The 27848-nt window shown below is 40.3% G+C and overlaps 1 protein-coding gene across 7 annotated transcripts in view; it reads right to left on the reverse strand.

The window, feature by feature from the left end:
- The window catches only part of DIP2C (disco interacting protein 2 homolog C), a 318346-nt gene that overhangs the window by 115597 nt on the left and 174901 nt on the right, over nucleotides 1-27848 (reverse strand). For 5 of the 7 annotated variants that reach the window (XM_062568855.1, XM_062568856.1, XM_062568854.1 and 2 more), the window contains exons 3-6: nucleotides 27203-27370; nucleotides 18793-18903; nucleotides 1891-2016; nucleotides 791-1000 (exon numbers count right to left, since the gene is read on the reverse strand). In XM_062568855.1, the coding sequence (XP_062424839.1) occupies nucleotides 791-1000; nucleotides 1891-2016; nucleotides 18793-18903; nucleotides 27203-27370 (615 nt within the window). The remainder of the gene's footprint in view (nucleotides 1-790; nucleotides 1001-1890; nucleotides 2017-18792; nucleotides 18904-27202; nucleotides 27371-27848) is intronic. The other 2 variants (XM_062568858.1, XM_062568857.1) reach the window with 1 other exon arrangement.

Genomic DNA, 27848 nt, shown 5'->3' on the forward strand with positions numbered 1-27848 from the left:
TGAAGGGAGGACAACAAGCCTCACTTTTTGTATGCTCAATTTAAGAGCTGCCTCATTTAAGTGAAGATTAATGTCAATGACATGTCTAATGTCATTGACTAATGTCAACGGCAAAAATATTCAGAGATAATTAATGTCTGTGAAGCTTAGCCCCATAAAGGATAGAAAGCATTGACTTCCTAGGATCTTTCCAAAGGATATAAACAAGCTGCTAAGAATAGTACCAGCTCCCTTTTCTGAAGGTATATAATAGTCATTCTCAAGGACTGCAATAGTCAGAAATTGTTCTCAAGGACTGCAATAGTCAGAAATCGCAATATTCTAGATTCAATTAAGGACAGCAAGAAAAGTCTTTAAAGGGACCTAATGTTAATAAAGTATTATCAAAAATTACTAAAACTATGCAATTAAAGCGGCGCAGAAGTAGCGAAAGTTTGTACACAAGCAATCACTAAAGCTGCATGCACTAATTTTTCCTACAACAGATCTTACAGATCTAGGATCCTACAAAAGTCTTTTTTAGTGCAGAGTAATGGAAATCATCCATATGCACCCAGACCCTGTTTGCCACAACAGAAGTTCGCCCCAGCTCTTAATTTCTCCTTTTTTTTTTCAGAAGAAGAACATAGGTATCTCTCTCCATATAAAATATGTAAATGATATAAAAGAAGAAAAAGCACAAGAGAGAGTTGTAGGAAAGGTCACACCCAAGCTTCAAGTAGCATAAGCTAAATGTCAGAGACCAAATTCAGGTTAAAATGGAAAATAGTCAAAAGGGTGATTGACTAACCTATATGTGTTTGAGCCATAACATCAGCTAGTCTGTGGGCAGCACCACTGCCTCCACTTTGTGTTGAGGAAGAAGAAGTGGTTGACGTGGTAGAGCCATGGATCGCTTGACTGATCCAATGTTCCATGTTTATACTCCCCTGACTTGAGGTGGGAGTTCCCTGGGAGTCGCCCTGCACGGAGCCTTCATCTTCTGAACCAGAAGAAGTATCTAATAATTAAAAACAGCCTGTTATTTGCAATGCTTTTTATTTTTAATAGAAATAAAGCTTGTTAACATTACAAATTTAAAGATAACTGCCACTAAGAAAAACTCTTCAAGGCAAGCAAACACATTAAGAAAAGTTTACATTATCGAAAGCCCTGAAACTAAGTTAATTGCTAACTGCACATCAAGAGAGTTTTCCTGCTCTAAGGTCATTGCTCATGTATTTTTCTACAAAAACAAATATGGATAATATGAAGTTCTTCCTTTATAATGTGGCTTAAGTTCTTCTGAAGATTTCTAAGCACCTATTAATAGAACAGAAAATCCCAAATACTTTCCCAACATCAGTCCATAGAGTCTGTGAAAAACTTTTTCAGTCATAAGGAACCCACTCCTCAGTGAGACATTCAGTCACAGCTGCTGTGCCAAGGATTCAGTGAGTAGCAGAACACATGGAATATGGGATATTTTCACATTATAGTAGGTGAAAGAGCAGATAAATTAGAAAATGAATGTCAGAAAAAAACTTGAAGAGCAAAAATTGTAAAGAAAAAATTCCATTACAGTCTTAAGGAGGTAAATCAGAAACTTGAAAGGAACCTGGAGCCAGATAAAATATGACAAGTTTGCCATTGCACTTAGATCCTCCTAAGACCAAAAGGACCAGTGCAAGTGCAGGCACTGCCAATGGCAAAGTAGTCCTGGGAACTGCCCTTGCTCACTTTTCAACCATTCAGTTCACCTTCTTCTGCTCTCTGACCATACCTCAGTGTTTTGCTCAGTGTGCTTCATATGTCATTTCTATTACTGCCCACGTGGATACTTTATTAGCTCATACCAGCACAAGGAATCATTTAAAAATTTTTCCTAAAAGATGCAATACCCATGCTTACCTGGAGGTGTGTAGGCATCCATTGACGTCTGCACCACCAACGAACGTCGTTTTGAGGGCATGGGGACAGCCATTTTTCTTTCTTTATGTTTAGCAAGGGCGGCCTGAACTGCTTCTGTGTGGACATCTGGAAAAAAGAGACAGATTTCACACTAACATTCGATCAGAAAAGAGCTGCTCAGGTCCTTGGTGCATCTGCAGCCAGATTAGCTGGCATTGCGGTGAGGCTGACAACGCACATGACATGACGAATGCACGAGACGCATAGGGATTACATAGGTTCTCCACATTGTACGGAAAGCAGCGACAGTGAGAAGTACTGGAGCTACAAACAAGTCTTTCAAGTAGCAGTACGCTCCCAGGACACTGCTGTTTTATTTGAAGAGTGGCAGCTCTGCTTCCTCAGAGCGAACTTCTGCTAAACTATGTTTTACAAACAGCTGTTACTTCAGGAACAATTACTGTTTTTAATGAAAGTACAGTGTATTAACACTGTATATTTTTGAAATGAATGAGGTTTCAATTTATACAACAAGTCACACTACGGGAACAGGAAGATTTGCTTGAAAGTAAGGAGGTATGTGAAGAGTCACAACAGAAACGGCTGCAGGTCCCCCATCCCCAAGTCCTGCCTCTGTCACTTTGTTCATGAAAAACAAAGTATTACTAAGGTCAGTCTGAGCAAGGGAAAGCACGGCGAGCCCAGGCCTCCCAGCCTCTCCCAGCGGGTGTCACAGTGCACAGCTTAGACCAAGCGCCTCCAAAGCCTGCAGCAGCTTCCACTTCACAATCCCAACTTCTGAGCTTTTCAAGTTTTCACATATTTATGTAGCAGTCTGTCTCCCAAGTTTGAAAAAGGCCACATATGATGTGTAAAATAAACTAACAAAACATTCTGACAATCACTTTGTTCTGTGCTAATCTTTTAATTGCAACCATAGCTAAATACGGAAATTACATTGAAATAAATCAGCATTTAATTTACTTACACTATTTGCCTGTGTGTTTCTATAGTTCATAGGGATACGTATGACTGTATGCAAAACACATGACAGCCAAGAGAAATCACTTATGGCCAGAGGACTTGCCACACACTGGGCAAACAGTGCATGCAGCATACAGCTGAAAGTAAATTACATGCTGCCTTTTAACTGCTTGCTGTCAGCCAGCTGCAGAAAAGGCAGCAACAACTTGTGCACACTATTTAGCTATTCCCACTTGTGAAGTAAAAGCATGGTGAAAATGCTTGAAGTCAGACTGATCTCATTTCTGCAGCTGCTGCATTCATTTTAAGACCCCCCTGCCCTTGTAGGCTGGGTTAGTAGCATGTACCCTATTTCCTGCTCCTGTGGTGGCAGCTCTAAGAAACAGCTCTTTTTGCCTGAAAAGCAATTTCCAATGTTCTCCAAGAAAAGCACCAGAAAAGTGGAGAGAATAATGAGTAGCAATTTTGGTTAAAGAGCTGTCAGTTGGACCACAGCAACGTAAGAAGCTGTCATAAGGAACAAGTGGGGAGGATAAGCAGGACCATTAGATGGTTCACCCTGCTGATGAGCCCTACTGCCCCGTGCTGAACAGTGTGCCCTACCTTCCCTTGGGTTTAAACAACCTTCAGCAGAAAGAATGCAGGAAAGGATGGTAAGCTGAAGAAAAACAACATTACCAGCTCCTTCTGCGAGCTGTTTTTTGCTTTTGTTTTAAATCCTGAAGCGAATGTGCATGTCAGGGGAAGCAAGGCAAGAAAAGCCAAAAGAAAAGCATGGAAAAGCATACTCAAAACAGAGAAGAGATGTGAGGCTGACAGACCAAAACAGAGGAAGATTAAAATGCTGACATCAAACCAGAAAACAATTTCTCTCCTGTTAAGTCATTATGATTTTAAATTAGAAGGCTTAAAATCTTTTTTATAATTAAAACCTGATGAAAAGTTTGATGTGAAAACTATCAGTCTAAGAAAAAAAGTAGCACAAGTCATTATCTACCAGCATGTCCCCAAGAGAAATTCCTACCTGCTCACCCTACATCAAGCCTGTTCACATCTACAGGACTGAACATGCTCACTAACAGGCTGCATTTCTTATTCAACAAACTGACGTAAAATTCTTGGTTTTCACTCAAAGGATAGAAAATAGAAAGCAAAAAGTAAGAGAATGGTCTTTTCCAGTTTTTTTTTTTTTTTTTTTTTTGTTGTTGCTGAACTCTACAGCAATGTTCTGAAGAGAACAAATTTTGCAGACCAAAATAGAAGAAATGACTTGTGAATTATTGGATTAAAGATTCTTTTTAAGTATTGGGAAGGAGATGAGGTGTAACTAGCATGCTTTCGAAAGTTTTTTAAAGGAAGACAACTGAGAGAAATATATTATTAAAATCCTTAGTGGCAGCTGGACATGGAATCTTAGCTTGCTAATTCTTGGATATTTTTTGATGCAATGGGAAGATAACCCCCCAAACCCCCGCTCAATAAATAAACACTTTGCAGGGTTTTGATTTTCAAATGGGTTCATGGGAGTCCAGGAACTGAGCTGTTTCCTTAATAAGGCACATGCCAGATACATTTATTTGTACTGGGTTACTGTGGAATAAGGCAAACAGGATTGTTTGGGAGGAAAAAAAAAAGCAGGAAAGCTAAAACAATAGAAATGATAAGAAAGCCTGAATGAACCAGGGAAGCTGATTAGAGAGGAGGAAAATTCACACCTGCTCCCAGCTCAGCCAGCAAGGCTGGCTGTTCTGTAGGCTTTACTCCGAAGGCTACAAAAGGAGGCAGGACAGAGGGCTGGGAAAAGCTGGGGACAGTTCAGGGACAGTAAGAGCCTACAGGCTTTTAGGGAGAGAGGAAAAACAGGCAGCAGAAGAAGTCAATCTAGGATGAAAAATTTCTTCACAACGTTCACTCCCAAGAATAAAACTCTTTTAGCTAAATCAATGTTTCTAAACTACAAAGAAAGGTTATTGATTAGGTATAGGGGAACAGAGACAACAGTCCTTATAGATTGTATGGTCTTATTTTCAAATAAGTAACTGCTGATAGGTTTTAAATACGCTCTTCAACCTATCTTGATAGTCTCATATAACATAGGATGTGTAAAGCTAACAAACGTAGCCTTGGAGCTGCTCATATCCCCTTCGTCCCCAAGTGATTGGACAGCAGAGGTGGGGAGGAATGCCTGACCAACACTTCACAGCCACACGTGAGAACAACTCACAGGTCCCAACACCTCTCCTGTAACCACAACAAGACATAAACAGTTCAGTAGCTCTGTTCCCATCAAAATCAGCTACAGATGTGTGCTTTCCAGACACACGCTTTGCTCCTCTCTTTGTTTTCCCTTTGCTCTTCAGATCTGCAAGCCAACTTTGATGATGTTTCATGGAGTTTCATGATGTTTCATTTCACCAAATATATCTGATAATGGTTTTGTAGATTTAAGATTTAAACCCAGACTGACAGGCATATTTCTCATCAAAGGGTGGCCATAGTGATCTGTTTCTCATCCATTTGAGCAAGAGGGTGCTAGCTGCTTGTCTTTATTTCATGAAAGGTTAGCTATGGCGACCCACATATTATATGTCTGCCGTTCTCTCTTGCTGCTTGCCACCAGTGCCTCTCCAGTGGATAGTGCAAAAATACATGGAGGCTTGCACTGGTAATTTATGGAACAGCAAGTGGAAGCTCCTTCTTCATTAAAGGAAGGAAATTGCTTTTGTGATACACATGGGGAAAAAATATAATGAGGGTGAGCAGACGTATTTGAGCTCCCATGGGACAGGAAGCTGTTTCTCCCCCAGCATCCCATGAGCACAGTGCAAGTGGTGTTCCCTGCATACTACACATAGCATCGGCAGCGAACTTCCCAGCAGAATTTCAAGCTGTTTCCAATGCGGTGATGCCCCTTGTCTTGCAAGTCTGGCAGAAGTGTCTGACCTGGCTTCGCAGCCTACTCTGGCACACTCAAGCTAACTGAATTCATCAAATTGTGATTGACCATTGCTTTAAAATACAGATCACTTGCTAATTTTTCCTTAAAAAAGTCCTCCACCTATGAAGATGTTGCCTAGAGAAAATAGATTCATTAAAAAAAACAAAAACAACAAATCCTCTTCTCTCTTTCCTCATAGCTACATGCTACCATTTCTAACCCTCTATAAATTTCTGATAGAGTTTCAAATGCAGATATACCTTGATGTAGTTGCTCTCAAACCTTCTGAAAAGCCCCAGGTCTAAGTGGAAACAAAATGCTTTTAGCTGAAGTGTTCTTTTATGTAGCAGTCTGTGACATTCTAACTACACTGTTAAAGCTGATAAAATGATTTGGAGTCCTGACCCTTCAAAGCACTCCTCCAGGTAACAGAATCTTTACTATTCCCACTTGGCTTTTTCACAAGAAAGGCTCAACAGAAAATCTAAAGCATTGAATAAAATATCACCATGTCTATCTACAATAGTAGGAACCAATGTACAGTTCCTTATCTTCTACTTTCCTGCATTGTTTTGGATGGGCCAACCCATACTTTGAATTCAATTTGTGATTTTGTTCTCAAGAAATCAATAAATGGGAAAGGATAAAGTGACATGATTGGGAAAGCTAATTGCTTAACTTGTGCTGTTGCAGTCTATCTGCTGTTCATTATTCAACCTGACAAGTACTTCGTACAGGCTGCTTGGTAATACTGAGCAAGCTTAAGACAACCCAGCTCTGTTCCCAGCCTTTTCTTTGTTGCATTCAATCATTTATTATTTGTTTATTCTCTCCCTTTACTTTCTTACGACAGGATACAAATGGCAAACACACTTTTGGAAGCAAAGTCAGTTAGTGAAATACAAAGGAAGTAGAGCTGTAAAAACAAGCACATAGTGGAGAGAAAGCTTCTCCTCAGAAAGCTAACATTCTATTAAATAAGAAGTGAGTACTCAGAACAAAGATACAGAAATTAAAGTTGGCAAGAGTATGAGGGTCTGTAAGCTCTGAATCCCACAGCAATGCCCCATGGATTTGGCCACAGCATTCTGTAATCAGAAACTCTCCTCCTATTGAAAATTTTTTGTTTACTGAAGGGGTAAATTCTTCATTAGCAGGAGGAATTGTCTGGGTTTCGCAGGAGGTGCTTTGTTTAGGCCTGTCACTGCTGTTCATTTGGTTTATCTTGTAACCTGGCACCATGATTAACTGAAAAGCCTTAGGGGAAAAAACAAAACAAAACACTAAAATACGTTGATGCACAGCCGCTCTGCTCTTCACAGTCTCTCCTAGCTTTGATGCTCAGTACGACCTAGTGGCTGTATGTTCTACATATCAGCGCATGGGATGGTCTGTGGAAAAGGAAACAAGCCCGCTGTTTTGGCAGGGTGCTCCAATGGGACACCACTACCAAAGCCAACCAGCAGGAGACAGAGGGTCAACGGTGGGCACACAGCCCAGCAAGAGAGAGCCGAGCTGAGACCCACGGGACTAGCGCAGAGATTGCGCATTTTGCAGGGACACTGATGTGGGAAGGAGTGACCTCTTCTGAAGAGGGACACCTGGGTGACAGAGAGTGTCAGAAACAACTACACTAACTGCTGACAGGACAGTGTGAATGGATACGCACACTGAAAGCTAAATAATATAGCGCAGAATGCAGAGACAACTATTGTTAATTACAGATTTCCCACACTGTTGATCCCCCTTTTCACAGTGTCCTTTAACCATTTATTCCCTACATTTTTGATGACCTGACATATAAGATTTCTTTTGGTATGTTTTATATTTAGTCAAAATTTGACAAGAAGAAGGAGGACCTGGCCAGGAATTTCAGGCTGTTTTGTATAGGCTCTGGGATAAGGAAAGACTCTTTTGAGTTTTTATTCTAGTCTTTTCTGGAAAACACACTCTCTCTCATCTTTGCACAAGCATACACTTAATATCTTCTTATAAGTGGCCAGCTCCCTCTGTGACAAGCTGCCCTGTCCTAGCCATTTATCTTGGGGGGAAACACTATGCAAGATCCTTCTAGGCTCAGGTGAGCTCTCCAAGACAACCTTCCCTGAAGCAAGACAGCAATCGCTGTGTGATGGACAAGTTCAGCCATTTCTTGGCCTACATATGGAGCAATACCGTGGCATCTCATGTTTCTCGACAGATGCTAGGAAAGCACTCCCCTGAAGTGTGCCTCCTTGTCTGGCATGCAGCATAATCCTGACTTACCCCCCCCCCCCCCGTCCGTCCCCTCACTTAGGATGCCCTAATCCTTACTTGGGCTAGTTACAGTGTCCCTGAAGGCTTTTAAGTGCAACTGAAACATCTGAAACATGCTGTATATTCTTACTCTTCCCACGGACTTCTGCAGTTTTTAGCAGGAAATTGAATTTGTTCCTTTTTGTTTGGATCTCTTCTTTTTCCAAAAAGAAAGAGAAACAGAAAAAAAGCTATTCAACAAATCACAGTTGAATTCTTCCTTGATGTGGAGGGGTTGTTAAACTTTTCTTCCTATCTGAGCTTAAAAAGCCTCATGGCTTCCTCTATTCAGTATCTGCCACAATGCTCTACAGATATATCAAATGTCTAACATATCATAGGCAATGTGATACCTCCTCACGGATCATGGATCTGTCCATCACTTCTGCATGGATCATGGACCATGGTATTTCTCCCACAGAAAACATTATCTATATTAAAAATTTCCACACTATAAAACTATATTCCTCTCACCTCTTGCATCAAATATCTCAGGAAACAAAAGAAAAACAGCCTCTTCCTTTGTACTGAAATCAGATCTTGCAACTATGTGTCAGGTAGCTCTTTTGCACCTGATTGACCACCCACTCTGTTTTTTTCTAAGACAAGATGTTACACTGCCTGTAGATAGTTGTGCATTGCTAGAATCCAAGATGACAAAAGTCTATTTCTCCCTATGTTTCAGATAGATAAACTATATTATTTCTATTATTTTTGCTAGAATCTTCAGTTTTCCCATAATTATAAAGCCTCAACATTTCTATATGTTGCTTTGCTTGTCTTCCTGCCACGAGAAGAAAGGACATTTCTGATACCCAGGCACCAGCTGTGTAAGAAATACACCAATATGGAAAAACAAGCTGCTGCATATTATTTGCTGTAAAGACTCAGGATTATCTAATACAATTCCTCGCATCTTCTCCAGTCTAGTTTTAAAGATCTGAAGTAATGGTACTTCTACCTCCCCCTCCAGGGAACTTACCCCTGAGGGAATACAAGTGCTGGGAGACGTACCTCGATGTGATCTGAATTCATCCATTTCATCTCTTTGTTCCTTTTGCTTCATCTAACTCTTCTCCCCAGAGCTATTCCTGCCTTTGCTGATCACGCCTGTGGAAACAATCTTTCTTCCTTTGCTGTAGTAACCAATTCCTGTTAACATGATCATATGACTGGGAACAGGACTGGCCTGAGGACTTTGAGAAGGTTTAGCATCCTCGCTTTTTATGGGATAGTTCACAAATTTAACTGACTTGCTTGCAGAATGGTAAATTATTAAGATCAAGGAGGTTGGTGCTCCACACTAATGAGGTTAGAATGCCAAAGGATTCTTAATAAGAGGTTATTTATGTACATTTGATACATATTTATGTATTATTTATCTTGCAGTAGAGGATCAGCCCTGAAGTCAGACATTTAATAAATGAGTATAAACAAAAATAAGCCAGTGTCTCAGGGAGGCCGCCATCTGGGTTTGTATCAAGGAAAACAGCTGTAAGAGCAGGCAGACAGCAGTGGCTTGCAGAAGGTGGAAAGAGCAAGAGCAGCTATGCCTTTATACAAATGGTGCAACAGAAGCATTGCAACAAACTGTGAGTTTTTACAAGGAGGCAATTGATACTATGGGAAAACAGCCTTTAAAACCCACCAATACTCAATATCAAGGATGAATTGTGGCTGAAAACCTAGATAAGACAATGCTAAGTATAGTAATAGTATACTAACTAATTATAAAGAGGAAAGTTGGCAATTGCTGCCCTATAGGAAACTAATATTTGAAAGTATGGAAGTCTCTTTATGAGTTTAATCAGACCTTCTTTGTAGCTACCATGGAAACTAAGGATATATCGAGAATTCATTTCCTAATACATGGGCTGTAAATACTCTGGCTAGAGATAATTTAGTAGCTACATCTATTGGAAATGCAATCAGGACATACTAAATGGGGTGAGACACAGTAAATGCGGTATTATCAGAATAGATTAAAATTAGACTTTGTCTTTTGATTGTCCTGGGCCGACAGTACTGACCATATTTTCAGGCAGATACTGTATTTTCAGGGCAAGTGATTTCATAAAAATTGCTGTGTTCATTCAACACAGATGAGTCTTTGGAAAATCATCTCACCCTTGGCAATGTGAAAGTAAGTGAGTCCATATAATAACAGACCTTTGCTGTGGGTGATGCTACAACGAAGCAGTGTCAGAAGACTTCTACAACATCTCTAGGCATTAAGATAGGAAAACACATTGCCAGAACAATGTAACACTTAATTTCTCTCAAGCTGCAAACAGGTTTGCTGTTGATTCTAAAATATGGTATTCACAATAAACAGTGAATACTATACTGAATACACATACGAACACCTACTCTTGTAAGTACTCATTTATGTGAGTTATAGAAGTTACTAACAGAAAGAAACTGTTGCTTACAGATAAACATTTCAAAAAAAAAAAAACAATTTAAGTGTATAAATTCCAGTCTTTAGGGTATTTATACATACATATATAGTGCCTCAGGTTTGCCTGGGAACTGGTTACCTAATATAGGCAATCTAAAGTTCTGTTCACTTTTCATGAATCTGGGGCTCTGGGGCCAAATTTTATGGACCTGTTTTATGACAACAAAATGTCAGTGCCTTAGAAAACCTGACACGTGTACTCCCACGAACGTGCTGCAGAAGAAGGCCTGGCTTCTGGAGGATGCTGCAGCACACAGATCCCACTGGTGCAGCACCTAGCTCCGTGTGCTCTGCAAAAGGCTGTGCCACACCACCGTTTAGCTGCTGCTGAATAACTGACAGGGCACCCGCGCTGTCTGTCCTACTGTCCACCTTCCAGTGCACACATGAAGAAGACAGGAACACTGCACGTAGTCATGCACTGAGAAATCTTAACTCTAAAAAAGAAAAGTATTGCTATCGCTTCTTGCTTTGGACGGCAGCAGTGACATTCCATAGTATCGGGTGCAATGAAGGTAAAGGCTGAACAGACATTTGGGAAAGGTGTAAGGACAAACTGTAAAACATAGATGTTATACAATGTAAACAGAGGAAACAAAAACTGACACAATAACAGGCATGAAAACTGAAGACTGAACTCTCTGTGTCTCTGCTGCTGGAGTTTTATTGAAAGGCACAGTTTTGCTTTATTTCGGAGTCTTCAGGTATTATGATAGAGCTGATTTCAAACTGTTTTTCTCTAAACTCTGAGATTTAAAACTATATCAATTCTAACAATAAATGAAATCACAAAACATGCAGGCCTTCCACTAATAATTTCCATCCCTCCATATATTTATTGTCTCATTTGTAATGCAATCTGGAAATAAGCTTCGTACACTGACTTCATCTCAGGCTATGTGATCTAAAGTAAATCAACTTTCTATTTGTTCATCTCTGGAGATATTTAAGTAATTTTCCTCTAGAGTTCTGCAATTATCCTTAAATTTTTTTCTGCTAGGTCAAAAGCAAGGACATGGCCATATAAATTACATCTTTGAAAAAGCTATTCTTCAGTGTTTTCTTTGCACTGACTGAATTGTAGATTTTAAGTAAGATTGTAAGCAAGCTAAGTCAAATAAGAGTTGAATTAATTTCTGAGTAAGTGTGTCTACAGGCAGATTAATGAATTCAGGTTAACTTTTCATAATATCTCTCACTGACCTGAAGGGTTAATAAATCCTTTACGATGAGCTACCTTAAAATATATATACACTCCTGTCTTGTTACATAGTAAGTTCTTGTATCCTCACTTGTTTTGCTTGCTCCTTTATTTTCTGGAGTAATGTTACATGATGGTGGTTCAGCAAAAATAATTCCTCAAATCTTGACATTCCATCCTTTCTCCTGCCATGCACTCCTCCATGCCACTGGAAGGTGGACTCTGATATTCTCAAAATGTAATTTCTTTTTGTTTGTTATTTTAATTTCTTCCTTCTAAGTTCTGGAAAGATTCCAGAGTGAGATCTTGAATGTATTTTCATAAAATATGGAAAGTACAAACTAACAATGTATTTTAAAATTACCATGAGGTAAGCTGTAAACATGCAACATGTCAGCACCCCTTGCTATAGTTGGTATGCATGCTTAGGTCATGGTAAATAAGCACAAACACATGGTAAAGCTTCTACCTAGGAGTTACAGCAGAGTTCAGCTACCTTGGGTCTAATGCCAGCTCCTGTAGGACTTGGGTCCTACATACAGGATGTTCTTTCACTACTAGCTCCCTTATCTCAAATGCCCTGAAACTGATCCCGAGATGATTTGTTTTAAAGTGTAATGATCTCATACGCAGTATAAGCTGCTCTATCTTTTCCCCGCTGAACCACAGTATAGGAAGGATGTCTCAGGAATTTGAGCCAGGAAAGAATCGTAGTTAGGATGCATTTGTTTTGGCAGTATCTCCAAAAACCTCCTATATTAAGATGTCATTTAAAAGAAGGGCTGAGTGAACTTGGAAAATGAACCGTTCTCCCAAGCAGTGGAATCTCTGGGGCAGGGGTTGGCAGCCCTCCAAGAATGGTGCACCAGGCTCAATTTTTCTTTCTCATCTTCAGAAGGGTAAATGTGCAGGAAGAAATTTGTCAGTGGGAGAAGGGAGATACTTCACCCGGGAGTCAAGGTACCATGCTCACCTTACAAGCATATCTTCCCTCTGTGCTATCAGCTGGGGCACACTCTCTCTCCCATACGATCTGTCTTAAAATACCCTAATTCTCAGCTCCTATTCCTATGCTCATTTACTGTGTGCCTTTTAAAATCTGTCCACGTGGTGCCTGTAGCATGTGTGCTCTCATTTGCTGCTCTTTGCTCTAGGTTAATGTTTCCTTACAAATGAAGGAAGCCTCAGAAACGAGACACAAAGATCTCACATGCAAGACGGAGAGCCAGTAAGTTCTGCGAACCTCTGTGGAGAGTAGGAAAGGCAATGACAGCTATTCTGGGGATAAAGAGCAGCAAAAATGGACCTACAAGCTCATCCAAGTGAAAACATTTTTTCATGGAAGTCTGAGCTGCAAGCAAACCGGGTGTGCCCAAACCCTTAGCATTAGCAAGGCAGTACAGTTGCACTTAACGCTGCTACTTCCCACTTCATTGCTGACATCTGGAAAACTCAGTTCTCAGAGCTCACAGGCTGCATTTTCCTTAAGCATTACATTTGCTTCAAGCAATGCAGAATACCGATCATTTTCAAGACCTTTTAGAGACCCTGAGAAGCAAGGGATTCAATAAACTTGGCCCAAGCCCGATGCTGCCCATCAGATGAGAAGTGTATAGCAGAAATCACAGTGCCAAGAGGCACTATCTCATTCCTAAGACATGCATATGCAGTTGAACACATTATTACCTGTTATTTAATGATAAACTCTTTTAATTTATTTTTATCAGTGTATTTGCTTAGGTACAGCTTTCCTGTACCTAAGTAATCCATTTTTTTTCTGTTGACACGCAGCAATTAGGTTGTGGGAACTATAAAAGAGAAGTTCTTGCACAGGAGAAAATGCTCCAGTTTTCAGGACTGGGATGGAGAACTGAAGGTTTTTGTCCTACCATAATATAAAGGCCACAGGGGTTTATCTTTGGGAAAGTATGGTTGAAGAACCAGAAAAGAAATGACTTTTCATTTCTCCAAGTGTTGAACACCCATCTGAGGGATCTGGGTGTCTGAAATCCCTTCAGGGTCTCTGAAAGTGTTAGTCTCTGAATTCTGGAGGCCACAGTTGGTTAAGAAACACAGATCTGAAGGGGTTTCACTGAGATCAAGAAAAAGTTTTCTGATTCAGAGGATTTGCCCAGATTACCCAAGGGGTATTCTGGGATGCACTGCCACGGCAGCAGATGCTGCTGTACTGTGCTACAGCCTTTATGTGGCAGTAGAGCTCAGCTCTACTGCAGACAACCAGAGCAGAAAACCACAGACCCTGGGTCAAACTCAAGCAGCAGTATTAATTCAGGGCACCACTGTGGATAAGGCACAGCTCACTGTTTTTAAGCACCAAATCAGCAGGACTGTTCTGCCAAAAGCAGGACAGTCGATACGATGGTATTTTAATAATCGTGGCAGAAGCTTCTGGTCCTTCTACGAAGGACTTCAATGTTAGCAGGTGTAAAACAAATGCTAGTAAACTGGGAAATAAATAGTCTCTAGTGACTGTAAAGCAGGCATGTAAAATAAATATCCTTTGTAACACCTGATAGTTTACTGAGTTAATACAGTTCAGTGAGACAAGACGATGAGACATGAAAGTTAAGTCATTCAGGTTATTTACCTATTCACTCCACTATGTAATTCTTATCTGTTGTTCTGATCTCAGCACAACATATGAAAGCCATAGATTTACAGCTTCCAAAAGTAGCTGAGAAACCAAGTTTTGAAATTGCATTAAAGCAATGAAACTGTATCTCCAGCTGTGGCTACATCTATATGACCATTACTAACTTTGTACTCAAATCTGTGCTTGATTTTGCAGCGTCACGTAACTTGAGCCAGATCGAGTCAGATGCCAACATCTCCTCTGCAGAGGCAGAACTCAAGGGCAAGCCAATTTTCTCTGCAACTGAGTTTTCTTGCCTGAAAAACCACTGGCCTGAAAAACCTCCTGGCAGAAGTCAGCGATCCAACCTACACAAATATTTGGCTTCAGTGTCAGCTTGAGTCCCCAGATAATGTTCTAGTACAGGCACAGGCTAAGAAACAGCAGCTGCTAAGAGAAAATCATTGCCATGATTGACATTTGGTAAACCTTCTCAAATACTGCTTCTGATTCAGAGAATTTTTATACTTCATAGTAAACAAATCAAATGTCCTTTTGAATTAACTATTGCTCACTAATACTAGCTAACCTAGCTGCTAAATTTGTATAATGCAAAGTAGATAATATAGCTCAACCCTGCACTAATTCAGTTACCACACTTACAGAATTTACCTGTTTCTTTAGACACCTGAGAAGCCATCAAAGAAACTAAGATTCTGGAAGACTGTGATTTCAGTATCACTCCCTGTATGAAAAGAAGTAGCCAGGAAACTTTTCCACCTTTCCAATTTTAAAGAAATAGACTAAATTCTCAGTGTAGGCTGAATTCTAAAATCAAAGCATCTTAAATATGCAAAAGGTACCAGAAACATTTACGGAAAAATTACTTTCAACAAAGACAATTTTATTTAGAAGATAAAAATCCTGAAAATCAGGTTTTCAAAATTATAGTGCTGAAAAACTCTCTTACAACATTAATGAAATAATAATAATAAAAAAGACTGGAGTGAGAAAATAGGTAGGGATTTAAAATGTCACAGTCTGACATTTTCCATAATAAAAAAGCATAAGTTGAAGGTGATAATAGTGGCAGCAATGATTTTGAGTCTCCAAAGAGAGTTCATTAAACAATCTTTGCTGACATCTAAATTTATGTAGAAAGCAAAGGCATGGAAGGAGTGCTGGATTACTCTCAGGATGTTAGGCTTCCAATTAGGAAAACCTTACAAAGGAGAGGCAGAACAGGACTTTGATCAGAGCTTGAGTAGAGGATTTGTTTTCAGATGTTAATTGAAATAAATTGTGCAAAAACTAAGGAAGGGAAATGTTTTCCTAGAAGTGAATTACTTACTGGATAAAGACTGCACATTCATTTTGTTTTGGGCCTTTTCCAAGAAGATGTGCCAAATATGATAACAAGCACTGAAACTGGTAACAGTGAGGATTTAATAATTGCATTATGATCAGAGCAGGGAGGCTGAAGTATTAAGCACAGTAAAACAACAAGCTAAACAATAGCTTTTAACTGCAGCAAATCTGAAACTGAAGACAAGATAACTGGGAAGAAATCTGACTTAAGAGTTTGCAACCTGTAGTAAAAGAGTGTATGAACTTATGAGATTGAGACAGAAATGGACTTCTGATCTCACAGGAGCAATGTATAGAAAGGGAAAACATAATTTAGAATAGAAATACTGCATTGTATTTTAGCAAAGCTTGTAAAAGTGAAACCTAAAGAAAATGATTTATTTGATAAACTTTCAAAATCGAAATGCAAGTTCACATTTACTTCTGCAGATATTAGCTATATATAGTTTTTGTTAGAGTGAACGAAGATTTGGTAGCTGTTCAAACCAATTTGTTGGAGAGCTCGGGGGTTTATTTTGCTGAGGCATCACGTTATACAGTAATCAATGTAGGAATTCAAAGCCCTGACTTAAGCCCCAACAATACTGTCAAGCTTTCCAGTTTTAACACCAAGGATATACTCAGACCAGCAAAGGAGATCAAAATTTACAGCATAATCCTGACACTCCTAAGATTAGGCTCCTTCACTAATAACAAGCAACCTTTTGCACTGATTTCCATATTCTTCCTCTCATCAACACAATCTGTGCAGTTATTATTTATATATATTACTACATTACTTAGCTCTACTCCTAAGCCAAGACCTTATGTGCTTATTCATGGAACGTATCCAGAATAAAATCTGAAATTCTCAAAGCCAGGGGTTGTTTAAATAAAGACAATAAATAGATACATAGTTATAAAAGCAGGCAGTGATTGGCAGTGATTGATAGATCACACATAAGATAGGCAGACAATCTTTCAGTTTTTCTCCTCTAGACTGCTTCCTTAAGAAGAACCAATTAAATTATTTTCTTGTGCCTTCCTTTTAAGGCAGCAAAGCAGCAACTGAAATCAAGCAGCAGCAACAGCAATTCAGAGCACTCCTGGTGTATGAGAAAAAACACACGGAGAAGTTGTACATGGCATCTCCTGCCTCTCATCCCCCAAATGACTCAAAACCTTAAGTTTACAAATGGCAAGCATAGCTCAGGGAGACCACTTTCAGTGTACAGTTAAATATAAGTGTTCTTAACAGAACTGCTCACAAGAGTCAGGGCTTGAGACTGTGAAGACTACGGGTTATACACCCTTAAGCTATACAATTCAAGAATAATACTTGTACTAATTTTAAAACATTGAGTAGAAATCAGACAATTTTTAGTGTAATGTGGGAGCACCTTCTAGAAGTTTGTATGTTAAGGAATTATTATGCAGATCACATGGCTGCTATTCAAAGAAAATCTGGCAGCATCTGCTGGGTGAACCTGGGGTTTTTGAGGGGAGAAAGGAGTTTTCAAATTTATCAGAATGGTCTGGACATACATTAACTTTCTTTGCCAACATTTATTGTTTCATTTTCCTTTAAATAGGACTGGCAAGCTCTTTGACTAATGGAATGCCACAGTGATATGTTGCAAAAGGTTTAGTAAGGAGTTCTTTACAATATTTTCCAGTTGTGTCAGCACAACGCGTCTGCCTGTTCCAGCAAGATGTGTCTCTCTCCTCCAACACAATCCAGAAGTTCCACATTTGGATTCTTCATGTCCCCCACAGCCATCAGCCTCTGGCTCGTAGCTCTTCGCTATACTGGTGAATCGAATTATTCCTCCTCTGGTGCAGGACTCTGAACTTCCCTTTGCTGAACTCCATGAGACTTTTTTCCCATTTCTCCAGTTTGTTGAAGTCCCTTTGAATGGCAGCACAACCATCTGCTGTATCAGCCACTCCTCCCAGTTTGGTGTCATCTGCAAACTTGCTGAGGGTGCACTCTGTCCCAGCTTCCAGGTCACTAATGAAGATATTAATATTGGACCGAGTATCAGCTCCTGGGGTACACCAGTAGTTACTGATCTCCAGCTGAACTCTGGGCAACTGATCACAATCCTCTGAGCCCAGCAGTTCAGCAAGGGTTCGGTCCACCTCGTTGTCCATTTATCTAGTCCATATTGAATGACTTGTCAATGATAATGTTAAAGATAACAGTGCCCAAAGTCTTTCTAAAATCAAGATACATATCTTCTCTCATCCTCCAAGTCAGTCATCTTATTGCAAAAGGCTATCAGGTTGGTCAAGCACAATTTCCTCTTCATAAATCCCTGCAAACTACTTCCACTTTCTTCTCCTTCATATGTTTCAAAATGGCTTTCAAAATTATTTGCTCCATGACCTTCCCAGAGATCAAGATGAGGCTAGCCAGCCTACAGTTCCCCTGATCCTCCTCCTTGTCCTTCTTGAAGTTAGAAGTGTCATTTGCTTTCTTCCAGTCCTCTGGAACCTTCCCCAATCCCCAAGACCTTTCAAAGATAATCAAGAGTGGCCTCTCAATGACACTGGCCAGCTCCCTCAGCACTTGTGGATGCATCTTGTCAGGTCCCATGGACTTGTGTATTTCCAATTCATTTAAATGTTCCTTAATCTGATTCTTCTCCACCCATTGTAAGTCTTCCTTGTTCCAAATTTCCCCTTGGTCTCAAAGGCTTAGGACTCCTACAGGTAAGTCTTATCAGTAAAGACTGAGGCAAAGAAGATATTGAGTACCTTGATTTTTTTGTGTCCTTTGTCAGCAGGTCCCTTGCCTCATTCAGCAACAGATTCACATTTTTCCTAGCCTTCCTTTGTTACTGTTGTGTTCATAGAAGCCCTTCTTACCTGCCCTTCATATCTCTCACCAGATTCAATTCAAATTGGCTTTGGCTTTGCTAGTTAAGTCTCTGCATGCTTGGACAATCTATACTCCTACAATGGATCTTTCTCCAGTACAGTTATTAGATGAGTTTAAACAAAAATGTATTAAAAAGCAAAGAACAGAACCAGTCATTTCTATTTATCATTCCATGTCTGTGGCCGTCAGTTCTACTTACCCGATCTATAGCGCTCATCCCTTGACCCTGAGGACCTGCGACGGTGATACCGAGAGGAAGAGGACGGAGTAACAGGAGTTCGACGTTCCTGGGGTAATGCCTGGTCCACCCCTGCATTAATTAAAAAAAAAAAAAGAAAAAAAGAAAAAAAGCTCATTCTGACTGGATTCTAGAACCTTCTCAGTGAGGAGGAGGTCACCATGCACTAGAAGTAGAAAGTGAATATTCAGTTGCTAAATCATGTAATTTCAACTGATTAAACAGTGCTGCCCTCTGACCAGCTCTACTGGTGTGGTTATACTCCTGCCTCTGCCTCAAACATTTTGTTTCCAGAATCATACACACCACAGGAAGAGCATATAACCTGCAGTTTTGGTGGGCTCTTTTCTTTCATATAGGTGACCTTTCAAGCAGTAGTATTCAGGGAATATTTTAAGGTGCTAATAAACGGGATACTACTGCAGTGGATCTTCACGCAATTGATTACAACAATTCCTAAGAAGACTTAGTTAGTTTGTATTATGTGTCTATAAAATCTCACGTGGTTTGATGGTACCAGTTGGTGAAAACACAATTATTAAGCTGCAGAAGGGGGAAGGGTAGAAGGTACCTACAGGCATTTTCAGTTATCAAGGGCCTGAAAGTAAACAACGACTGCACTACCAAGCTCTGAAAGAGTAATTACTCCAGTAAAATAATACAAATACCTCAGCTTTAATAATACATATACCTGCAGCATCTTAGTATGCCAGGCCTAGACATCCAGTATTGAAGATACAAACACCCTTTTTTTTACCTTGTTTTCATTTGTTTTTCTTGTATGCTTTTTTTAAGGTATTTTCTTGAAGGCAGCTTCAAAAACACTGGTTGAATGACAGCAGCATTGCATATACACAGCATATACACATAGAAACCAGCACTACTTCCCAACTTCCAGAGATCAGTAAAGAAAAAACTTAAGTAGGAAAATCCAAATAGACAATAGGAGAAGAAGGCAAACCTGAATTCATAATATATAGTGGCAAAACACATTATTTTCTTTTTTTCCATAGCAAAACCTGGCTAAACAAATCCAGCAAGTACCACATTCAACTTAGGTCTAAGATAGCCCAGAAGCACTGTGGTTCATAGAGACCGAGTAACAGAAGTCTCTAAATAACTTATTTTCTATTATTTTCTGCCCTTAAAAAATAATTAAAAACTTTGTGTAACTATAGGGACAGAAGGAAAACAGGCCTCTTGCCCTTAGGATTGATGGTAGAAAAGCTTTAATGAAATTATTTAATTAAATGATTATTAATTAAATATTCAAATGGCCAATGAATTTAAACTGGATTCAACAAAACTGTGCCTGGAAATATGTTCACTTTTTTTTTAATGCAATATAAATACTCTTTCCATTACTATAACTATTCAATGCCTTCTTATTGGGAAGGGATAACAGTTTACTTTGCAGAAAACTCCACTATGCATCACTGGCTGTTTTGTCAGTCTTATTGCACAGTAATCAAGTATCTCCTGGAAATTATATATATTTTTTAAAAATCCTAAAAATCAAACAATAAAAAATTGCATCAAAAATTGCTCCTGGCCACAGTGTTTTTGTGAGGAAAGCAGTGCCACAACAAATTCCTTGTGCAGGGGGATGCCATGCCTTGTATGGCCGCGCCAGGCGCTTCCCCCCTCCAGCCCCAGCGAGAGCTTTAGTGCCACTTGCTCTCACTACAGCTGCACAAGTTCCTCATCTAATCTTAAAAATCTGAGACTTCAGCTAATGTGTCTCCCTCCTATGCTCTATTCGGTTTTATTTAAAATAAGTTCCTTCTGATACAAATCAGTGATGAACAGTTGCTTTCTGCAGTTAGTAAAGGCAGAGCCCTAACATCCTACACTACACATCCAAGGCCGTGGCGAAGTAAATGAGAGCATTAATGAGAGTATTTTATGAGATGGAGCGACCCTTTGATGGGTTTGCTCCCCATTTTCCCATAAACGTGGTAACGCTGAACAACCCCCCACCCGAACACGGAGCAGGACACGTGAACGGGGCGCTCGCACAGCACCGATCCGCGTAAGGAAGCTCGTGTGGCCACGTAACACAGCGTGCAAACTCGGCACCAGCGGTCTGTGCAGAGCCCTCTCGCAGCGCTACGATCCTTCGCGTGAGAAGACGCACGGCACATCCCGACTTTGGAGACGCAGTAAGGAGCTCACGATGGCTCCTTTGAAAAAGGCTTCGCAGAGGCTGCACTCGCCTGGGCTTTCCTTGCCCTGGCTCCCTCGAGCTGACGGTGCCCAGCACTCGCACCCTGCACCCTGACGCTGCTGAGCGAGGGGGCAGTGAAAGCCATGCAGCAGAACGAACGCCCTGTAACCAGTGAAGTGCTGCAATAAACAGCTAAGTGGTGTTAACAGCAGAACTGTTCACCTCCATGGAGGCTCCAGCAATATAGTGCAGTAACAAGTAGCTTTTTTGCACTTGTACTTCTGAACAGAACTAAACCCCCAAATTTGATAGCTTTCACAGCCAACTCACCGGGTCTGTGATTAAGTGCTAATGCCTATTCAAGTGCAGCTTCACTGAAATGCATTTGTGAAACAGTGGAAGTGGTGCCGTAATAGGCTTAGAGAATTCATACCTGGATCAATTCCTAAATTTAAAGAGGCAGTAGAGCAATAAACAGCTTTCATAAAAGAAAACTGTCCCTGTCACTCCAGTGCCACGTAGGCAGGTGCAATCACAGTCACTCTTAAGCTAGCATCACTCTTATTAATGCAGTAGTTCCCCCCGTTCTGCATCTAAAGCAAGAGTTTAAAAGCACCCTGACTTACTACCAGTCATAAAGAATTTTAGCAAAATATATATTAAAAGCACATACGTGGAACACAGATATTTGATATAGAAGGATGAGAAATTAGTGCATTACGCTCATCACATTACACATAACAGGCAGCAGCTGCACCAGAGCAAACAGCCATGCTCTTAGCAGAAGTATCAGTTCTTTTATATAATGTGGCTAATCTGGATTCAGCTTGCAGATTAAGACACCTATATTTAGGTGTTTACAAGAAGGTGTTAAGCTAAGCTCCCATTATGAACAATGGAAACCTAGGCCGAGATTCAGGAGTCTAAACAGGAGCCCAATGTCCTTTTAGACGTGGTGGGGCATACCTGGCTTGACTAGATGGACATGCATCCTCTTGAGTCCTGTTTTATATGTGCATGCTGCATGTAGATGTTTCTAATGCCTCAGGAAAGGATGAAGAGTATTAGATGAACGTAGTTTCAGGCAACTAAGTGAGCCCAGCGAAGCCTGGAGAGCTATGCAGGTGGCCAGTGGACGTGTCTACTTTGGAATAATCTGAAAAGCTCTCTAGGTTTCATCAGCTGAATTAACTGTGTCTCTTCAGATGGGATTGAGAGTTTAAATACCAGGTTCATAGGTAGACAGCTTAATACAGTTATATCAATATAGAAATCTTAATCTGCAAACTGGATTATATATCTTTACTGTACCTATCTACAAACTGAAAAGTCACAGGAAAGCTATTTAAGAAATTAGCAAATTGGCTAGTTTCATTTTAGTGCATGGGAGATGCAAAACTGTAAGCTGGAAGCAGGCTTCACCTCTTTCCTTCTTTTTTTCCTTCACCTCTTTGTTCCTCCCTTCCAGTCTTTATTGCTTCCTTCTGTCGTTAAATTGTAGTGCTAAGTGCAGATAATGTTGCAAGAGCCACACTGCCCTCTCCAAGGGAGGACAACTGTTTCCTTAATGACAGCTGACAAGTTGCTTTGATGTATCTATTATTCCTATGACTGTGTCAAAATTTTGAATCTATAAATGTTTAAAAGCTGAAATGTCTAATCGACAAGAAATAGAAAGCATTCTCAGATGGGCTATACTTCTTATTCTAAAACTAACCTACAGTGTAGGACCCCAGGGGATACAGCTATAGGACAAATCCAGCAACTGCGAGGGCAGTGGGAGGACAGGCAAGTACTGCTTACAGTGCAGTTTAGGAAACAGTATTTACATTCAGTTCAAATTATTTCCTGAGCTTCTAGGCAATGACTGGCAGTTCTGCTTTAAAAGCAAAGCTGAGTGATGAACGCAGTGTGTATTTTGTAAACAGGTTAAATGTCACACGACCCCAAAGGTACTTGCTACCTTGTACAGCATTTCACTCTTCCCCTCCCCTGTACATCCAAACAAGAAATTAACTGGAACAGCCAAAGCCAAAGGAGATTTAAAATGAAATACTCCTAACCAAAGATAGCCAGGAAAGTCAAGCCACTATTTGCTAGGTAAATATGGAGGAGATGGAATTTCTGAGTAGGTACGTTAAATTAACAACCTTCCCTTCTTTCACAGGTGAGCTTTCACGCTTACTCCTTTCTGCACTTGGTTCTGATTTCAAACAATGCACTTCCCTACTTCAAATTTATCTTCTGTCTAAATTAAAATCTTGACCTTGACTTCCAGCACTGCCTTGCAAGCGTTAAGCCTTCAGTTCAAGTTTAGCAGCACTGATATGGGATTCTCTTCTCCTTCCCACTATGTCAGTCACGGTGGACATCACACCAGTGCTGCAATTCACATGCCACTTCTGATTTCAATTTTCTCTAGGCCAGCCTGCAGTTTAAGTTTTAAAGATTTTTATGGGAAAGTATGTAGAAAAACACTATCTATCTCTCCATCTATCTAACACATTCACCAATATCCTGGTCAACTCAGACTGCAAGTAGTGTAACATCCTTCTTTCAGCTCTCAGCAACCATCAAATTTGCCTTAGATGTGTCCATTCAGTGTGGTAAGTTCTGGTGGTTTCTCACTTCGAGAGCGTTGCCCAGCTCCTCACACGCCTCCACTGGCTCATTCTCCTGTTACATCAGGCATGAACTTTTTTAAGGCCATTTCAAAGGCCTCAGTGCTTTATTTCCTTTCGACCCATCACTGCTCACCTCTGACTGATCCATCTTCCCTCATCTGTCAGTTTTTTAGAGAAACATCATCACATTTGCTTCTATTCGCTTACGTTTCAGGGGTGCTTTCCATGAACAGCAACAGATATTTCACTGAAGTTCTCCTTCAAATTCCTTAAAAAAAAACGTGACTCTGTATGTACCAAAAAAATCTCCCCTAAAACAAACATCATGCTGAGTGCTGAAACCACTGCTCACAATACTAAGTGGTGCACTGACTGATTTCATTATACTCTCATTTTTTCTTCATATATTTTTATCTCATAATTATGGTGTAAAGTATTTGAGGGAAAGTATCTTTTGCTCTGAGTTTGAACAACATTTGACATTATGAGGTCTTCTTGCAGGACTGGAAAAAGAGGTGACATCATAAAATGAAGAATGCCTAAATAATAAATGGGCTCTCAGTGAGCACGGCAAAAGCCAAGCAGCTGCCCAGCTGGCGAAGTCATGGCTCCAAGGGATAAATCTCAGGTGCTTTCCCAATTTCCCTTTATAATCAGAGGCCTCTGTAAGGCATCCAAGCAGTTCAAACCAAAAACACTTTTTAAAAACAAGACTTACTAAGCACTGATCTGTGTACCATAGTTTCCCATCTACAAAAACTTGACGTGATATTTTCAAAAACATGTCCATTAGTTGTGCAATGCACATGCCTTTTGGTGAGATTCATATTGTTAACTTACTTACATGTATGCTTTGAAACACACCATCAAGGTTATCATTTGCTAAGATCTTTGAGAATTAGGAATATTTTGAAATTTGAGATGTTTTAGGAATATTAGTTGTTATTAATAGAGTGCCTACATGAGTTTTATTTCAATTCCAGAATCAAGCTTTGTTTAAATATTCCTTTGCATTCTTTGCAATCCAAATAATGTTCTATTAGTCTGTGGAAGAGAAAATGAAACTATAAGTGACAAGCTTATTTTTTCAGCCCAAAGGGCTAGCTGCAGTAAGAGTCAAAAGCAAATGTATGCGCACATAGTCATAGATAAGTGTGCCAATGTATGCACACAGTTATAAATACACACAAATATATGTTTTATGTTAATAATAGAGGATACAGAAATTGGTTCCTATAATTCTACAGCAAATTACTTCTCCACAAGGTCAGGGGATCTTTTGTGGCAATCTATTATCTTCTCTGCTCTACATAGCTTGAAACTTCTTCCTCTTCCTAGCACTGTTGCAGCTCAAGCTGTGGGAGATGTAGTCTTCTGTCTCGAGGGCTATGAAAGGAGCAGCAGGTGCCTTTTAAACACTGCATTTCACAGGTTTATTAGCCATAATAAATAAAGCACTGGTGACTGGTCTACATAGTTACGCTACAAATAGAGCTGCACTGGTGGTACCAGTGATGGGAAATTACAGAAAGTAATCTAGTGTAGACACAGCACTTGATTAAGAGAGAATGAACCACCCATGTCTAAACTGTTAGAAGCAAAGCTTAATTGATAACAACATCGTTTCTCTATTCTGTGAAAGAATAATCAAATTTCCTGGCAAAATGCTGGAAGCAAATTGGGCAAAAAGACAGCTTATGAAGGATACAGGTAATTTAGTTATTTTTCTTCCAGGGTGGGTTCCTCTTGTTAGCACGCATCCAGATGTCTGCATGTTATCTTACTCACAACTGACTGATTGATCTGATCAAGATAATCTTCAGAAAATTACTGAAATAAATGTCCGTTTAAGTGGTTATTCTTTCAGCTACTGGCTGTCAGGACAGCTCCTCCACAGAGGCAGGAAGAGAAAGGTCACACTACAAGACAGATTGGGATGCATATGCAGACATAAAAGTCCAGATTCACTATTATTTTTAGATATCTGACATCTGAACTTGTTAAGAAAAGAAAAATTACTTTGTGCACGGAACCTCCCCAGCTACAAACTGACATCCTGGTGAAAGCGTGTTGAGGAAACAAAGCTGTAATTCTGTCTCCCTAAGTTAGAGCAGGTGGGAGTTTAACAGAAAAGATGAAGGGGGTTCACCTATCCCTTCTCCCATTAACATCGCCAAATACACTGTATCTGTTCCCAATTTCTGGATGTTGGACAGCCCAGCTGGCAGACCACAAATGTCCCTTGCGTCTGTGCTGCCTGCGCAGCATCTGGACGTGTCAGCCCTAGTGTGCAGACATAGCAGAGTCAACTTGCAGATGTGCAGTGGATCTAGCAAGTCCTCTATGTGTCAGATTCATGCACATTTGCTGCATAGCGTATGTGACAATATTACTCTCTGGGATTTTCCTGCCAAAAATGGGGAGCCTGAGAGTAAACTCCCACATCCCATGAAGGACCATCAGCCACATGACTGCACAGGTCCCCTTTCTGGATTAGGGTTATATCCACTCCTGAAAAGTAACAGCTACCTTTTTTCTAAAATGATAGCATCCCAAGAAACACAGCAAAGACCTCTGGTGTATATCAATGTATATATGTTTATACAAACGTATATACTCAATCCTTTCACTGCCTACATTTAGCACTTAAGTTGTTTTCTATCATTAATTCTCTAATCCTGAAATTGCCATTTAATCATTCTTATTTTACAAAAAAAAATATAACTGGGTCAGAAAAAGTTATTCACGTCAGATAGAGGATTAGACAGAGCAGTCCCATATTAAGAGGGAATGACAAACACAGTCAGAATCTCATACGGACTCTCCCTACATTTAATACCAAATCTGTTTGAAAATAAAATGGGATAGGTATGCTGGGGGGGGGGGGGAATCATATTTTCACAGATGTATCTGGTACTGACAGAGCTGCAAATCTTATCTTCTATCTGGCCATTTCTTATACCAGGTCTGGACTTCCTAGTGGCAGGGTGCACAAGCACACAGGCAAGGGGTTGACATCCTCTGTGCATTTACATGGTTGGCAAGAGAAAACCTGTTGTCTGAGGGAGGCTATAAATCGTTGCCACAAATCCAGGGAGCAGGAACAGGCAGTCCACCTGCCACCATCCACAGCACATCCCTTGAAGGCAAGATGGATATCTACTGAAGGGCTCATCTGCATAGGTATGGCTGAGGTCCTGGCCAGGTGTCCACACTGCAGACAAGCATCACTGCAGAAAGTCCTTCCACCAGTCTGCTTCTACCAGCATAATGCCCATTCCTAAAAGTGGCCTTCTAAATGGTTTGGACAAGAGCTGAGCAATGGAATGCAATGAAAGCTAGAGACACTTTAACATGCTTGTATCTTATACTAAGAAGGATTATTACTCCTTCCCTCCCATCAGTTCACTCTTGGGCTATCAGAGGTTGATAATGGCCTTCTAGATGTTGTCCTTTGGTTCTCCTACATTTTCACTGACAGCTCCTAGACTATTTTGATGTAGGTGTCTACCAGAGGCTTTCAGATGAGGCATAGTTACAGACAGGTAAGGACTGGAAAAGATACATTCATTGTGCTCACCAAAACGAAAATAAAAGAGAGGCCGGTTTCCTGCTGTGCTGGCTGCTCGCTCTCTAGCGGCCGCTTCCCGGATGTCACAGACACCAATGTTGGCAGTGCGGAGCATTCTTCTTGCAGCTCCTTCACTGTGTTGCAGTCTACACCGTACCGCGGCAGCTCCATTCGCTGCTGTAACAAGTTGAAAAAAACTAATTAATTCACGTTTAGTTTTTTTACATTTGTTACAGCAACGAATGGAGCGCCTGCCCCCATGCAGTACAGCACACACGCACACGCACGCACAGACACTACAGGACACTCACGGAGCCAATGAGGGCCAATGGTCCACTCTGCCAACACTGGCGTTAGTAATGTTAGCAAAGGTGCAGCGAGAGGACTGGATGTGGGAACAGTGGGGAACTGCCCTTGGATTTGCTTTCAGTTTGGTGAACATCTACAGAGCGCAAACCCAGTCCTTCCTCAATGCCTTCAACCCCAGCGTAGCCATGTTCATTTCCATACTCTTATAAAAGTATTTCTAAAACATTGCTTCCCTTTTAATAGCAAGATTTAGCACCAAGGCTTAAAAATTATTGCAGTTCCCCATCAAAACAGATTACAACAAACAAATTAATGACTAATTTGGTAATTTTACAATTGTTCAGAG

The sequence above is a fragment of the Rhea pennata genome, chromosome 2 (assembly GCF_028389875.1).
Source record: "Rhea pennata isolate bPtePen1 chromosome 2, bPtePen1.pri, whole genome shotgun sequence".
Taxonomy (NCBI): domain Eukaryota; kingdom Metazoa; phylum Chordata; class Aves; order Rheiformes; family Rheidae; genus Rhea; species Rhea pennata.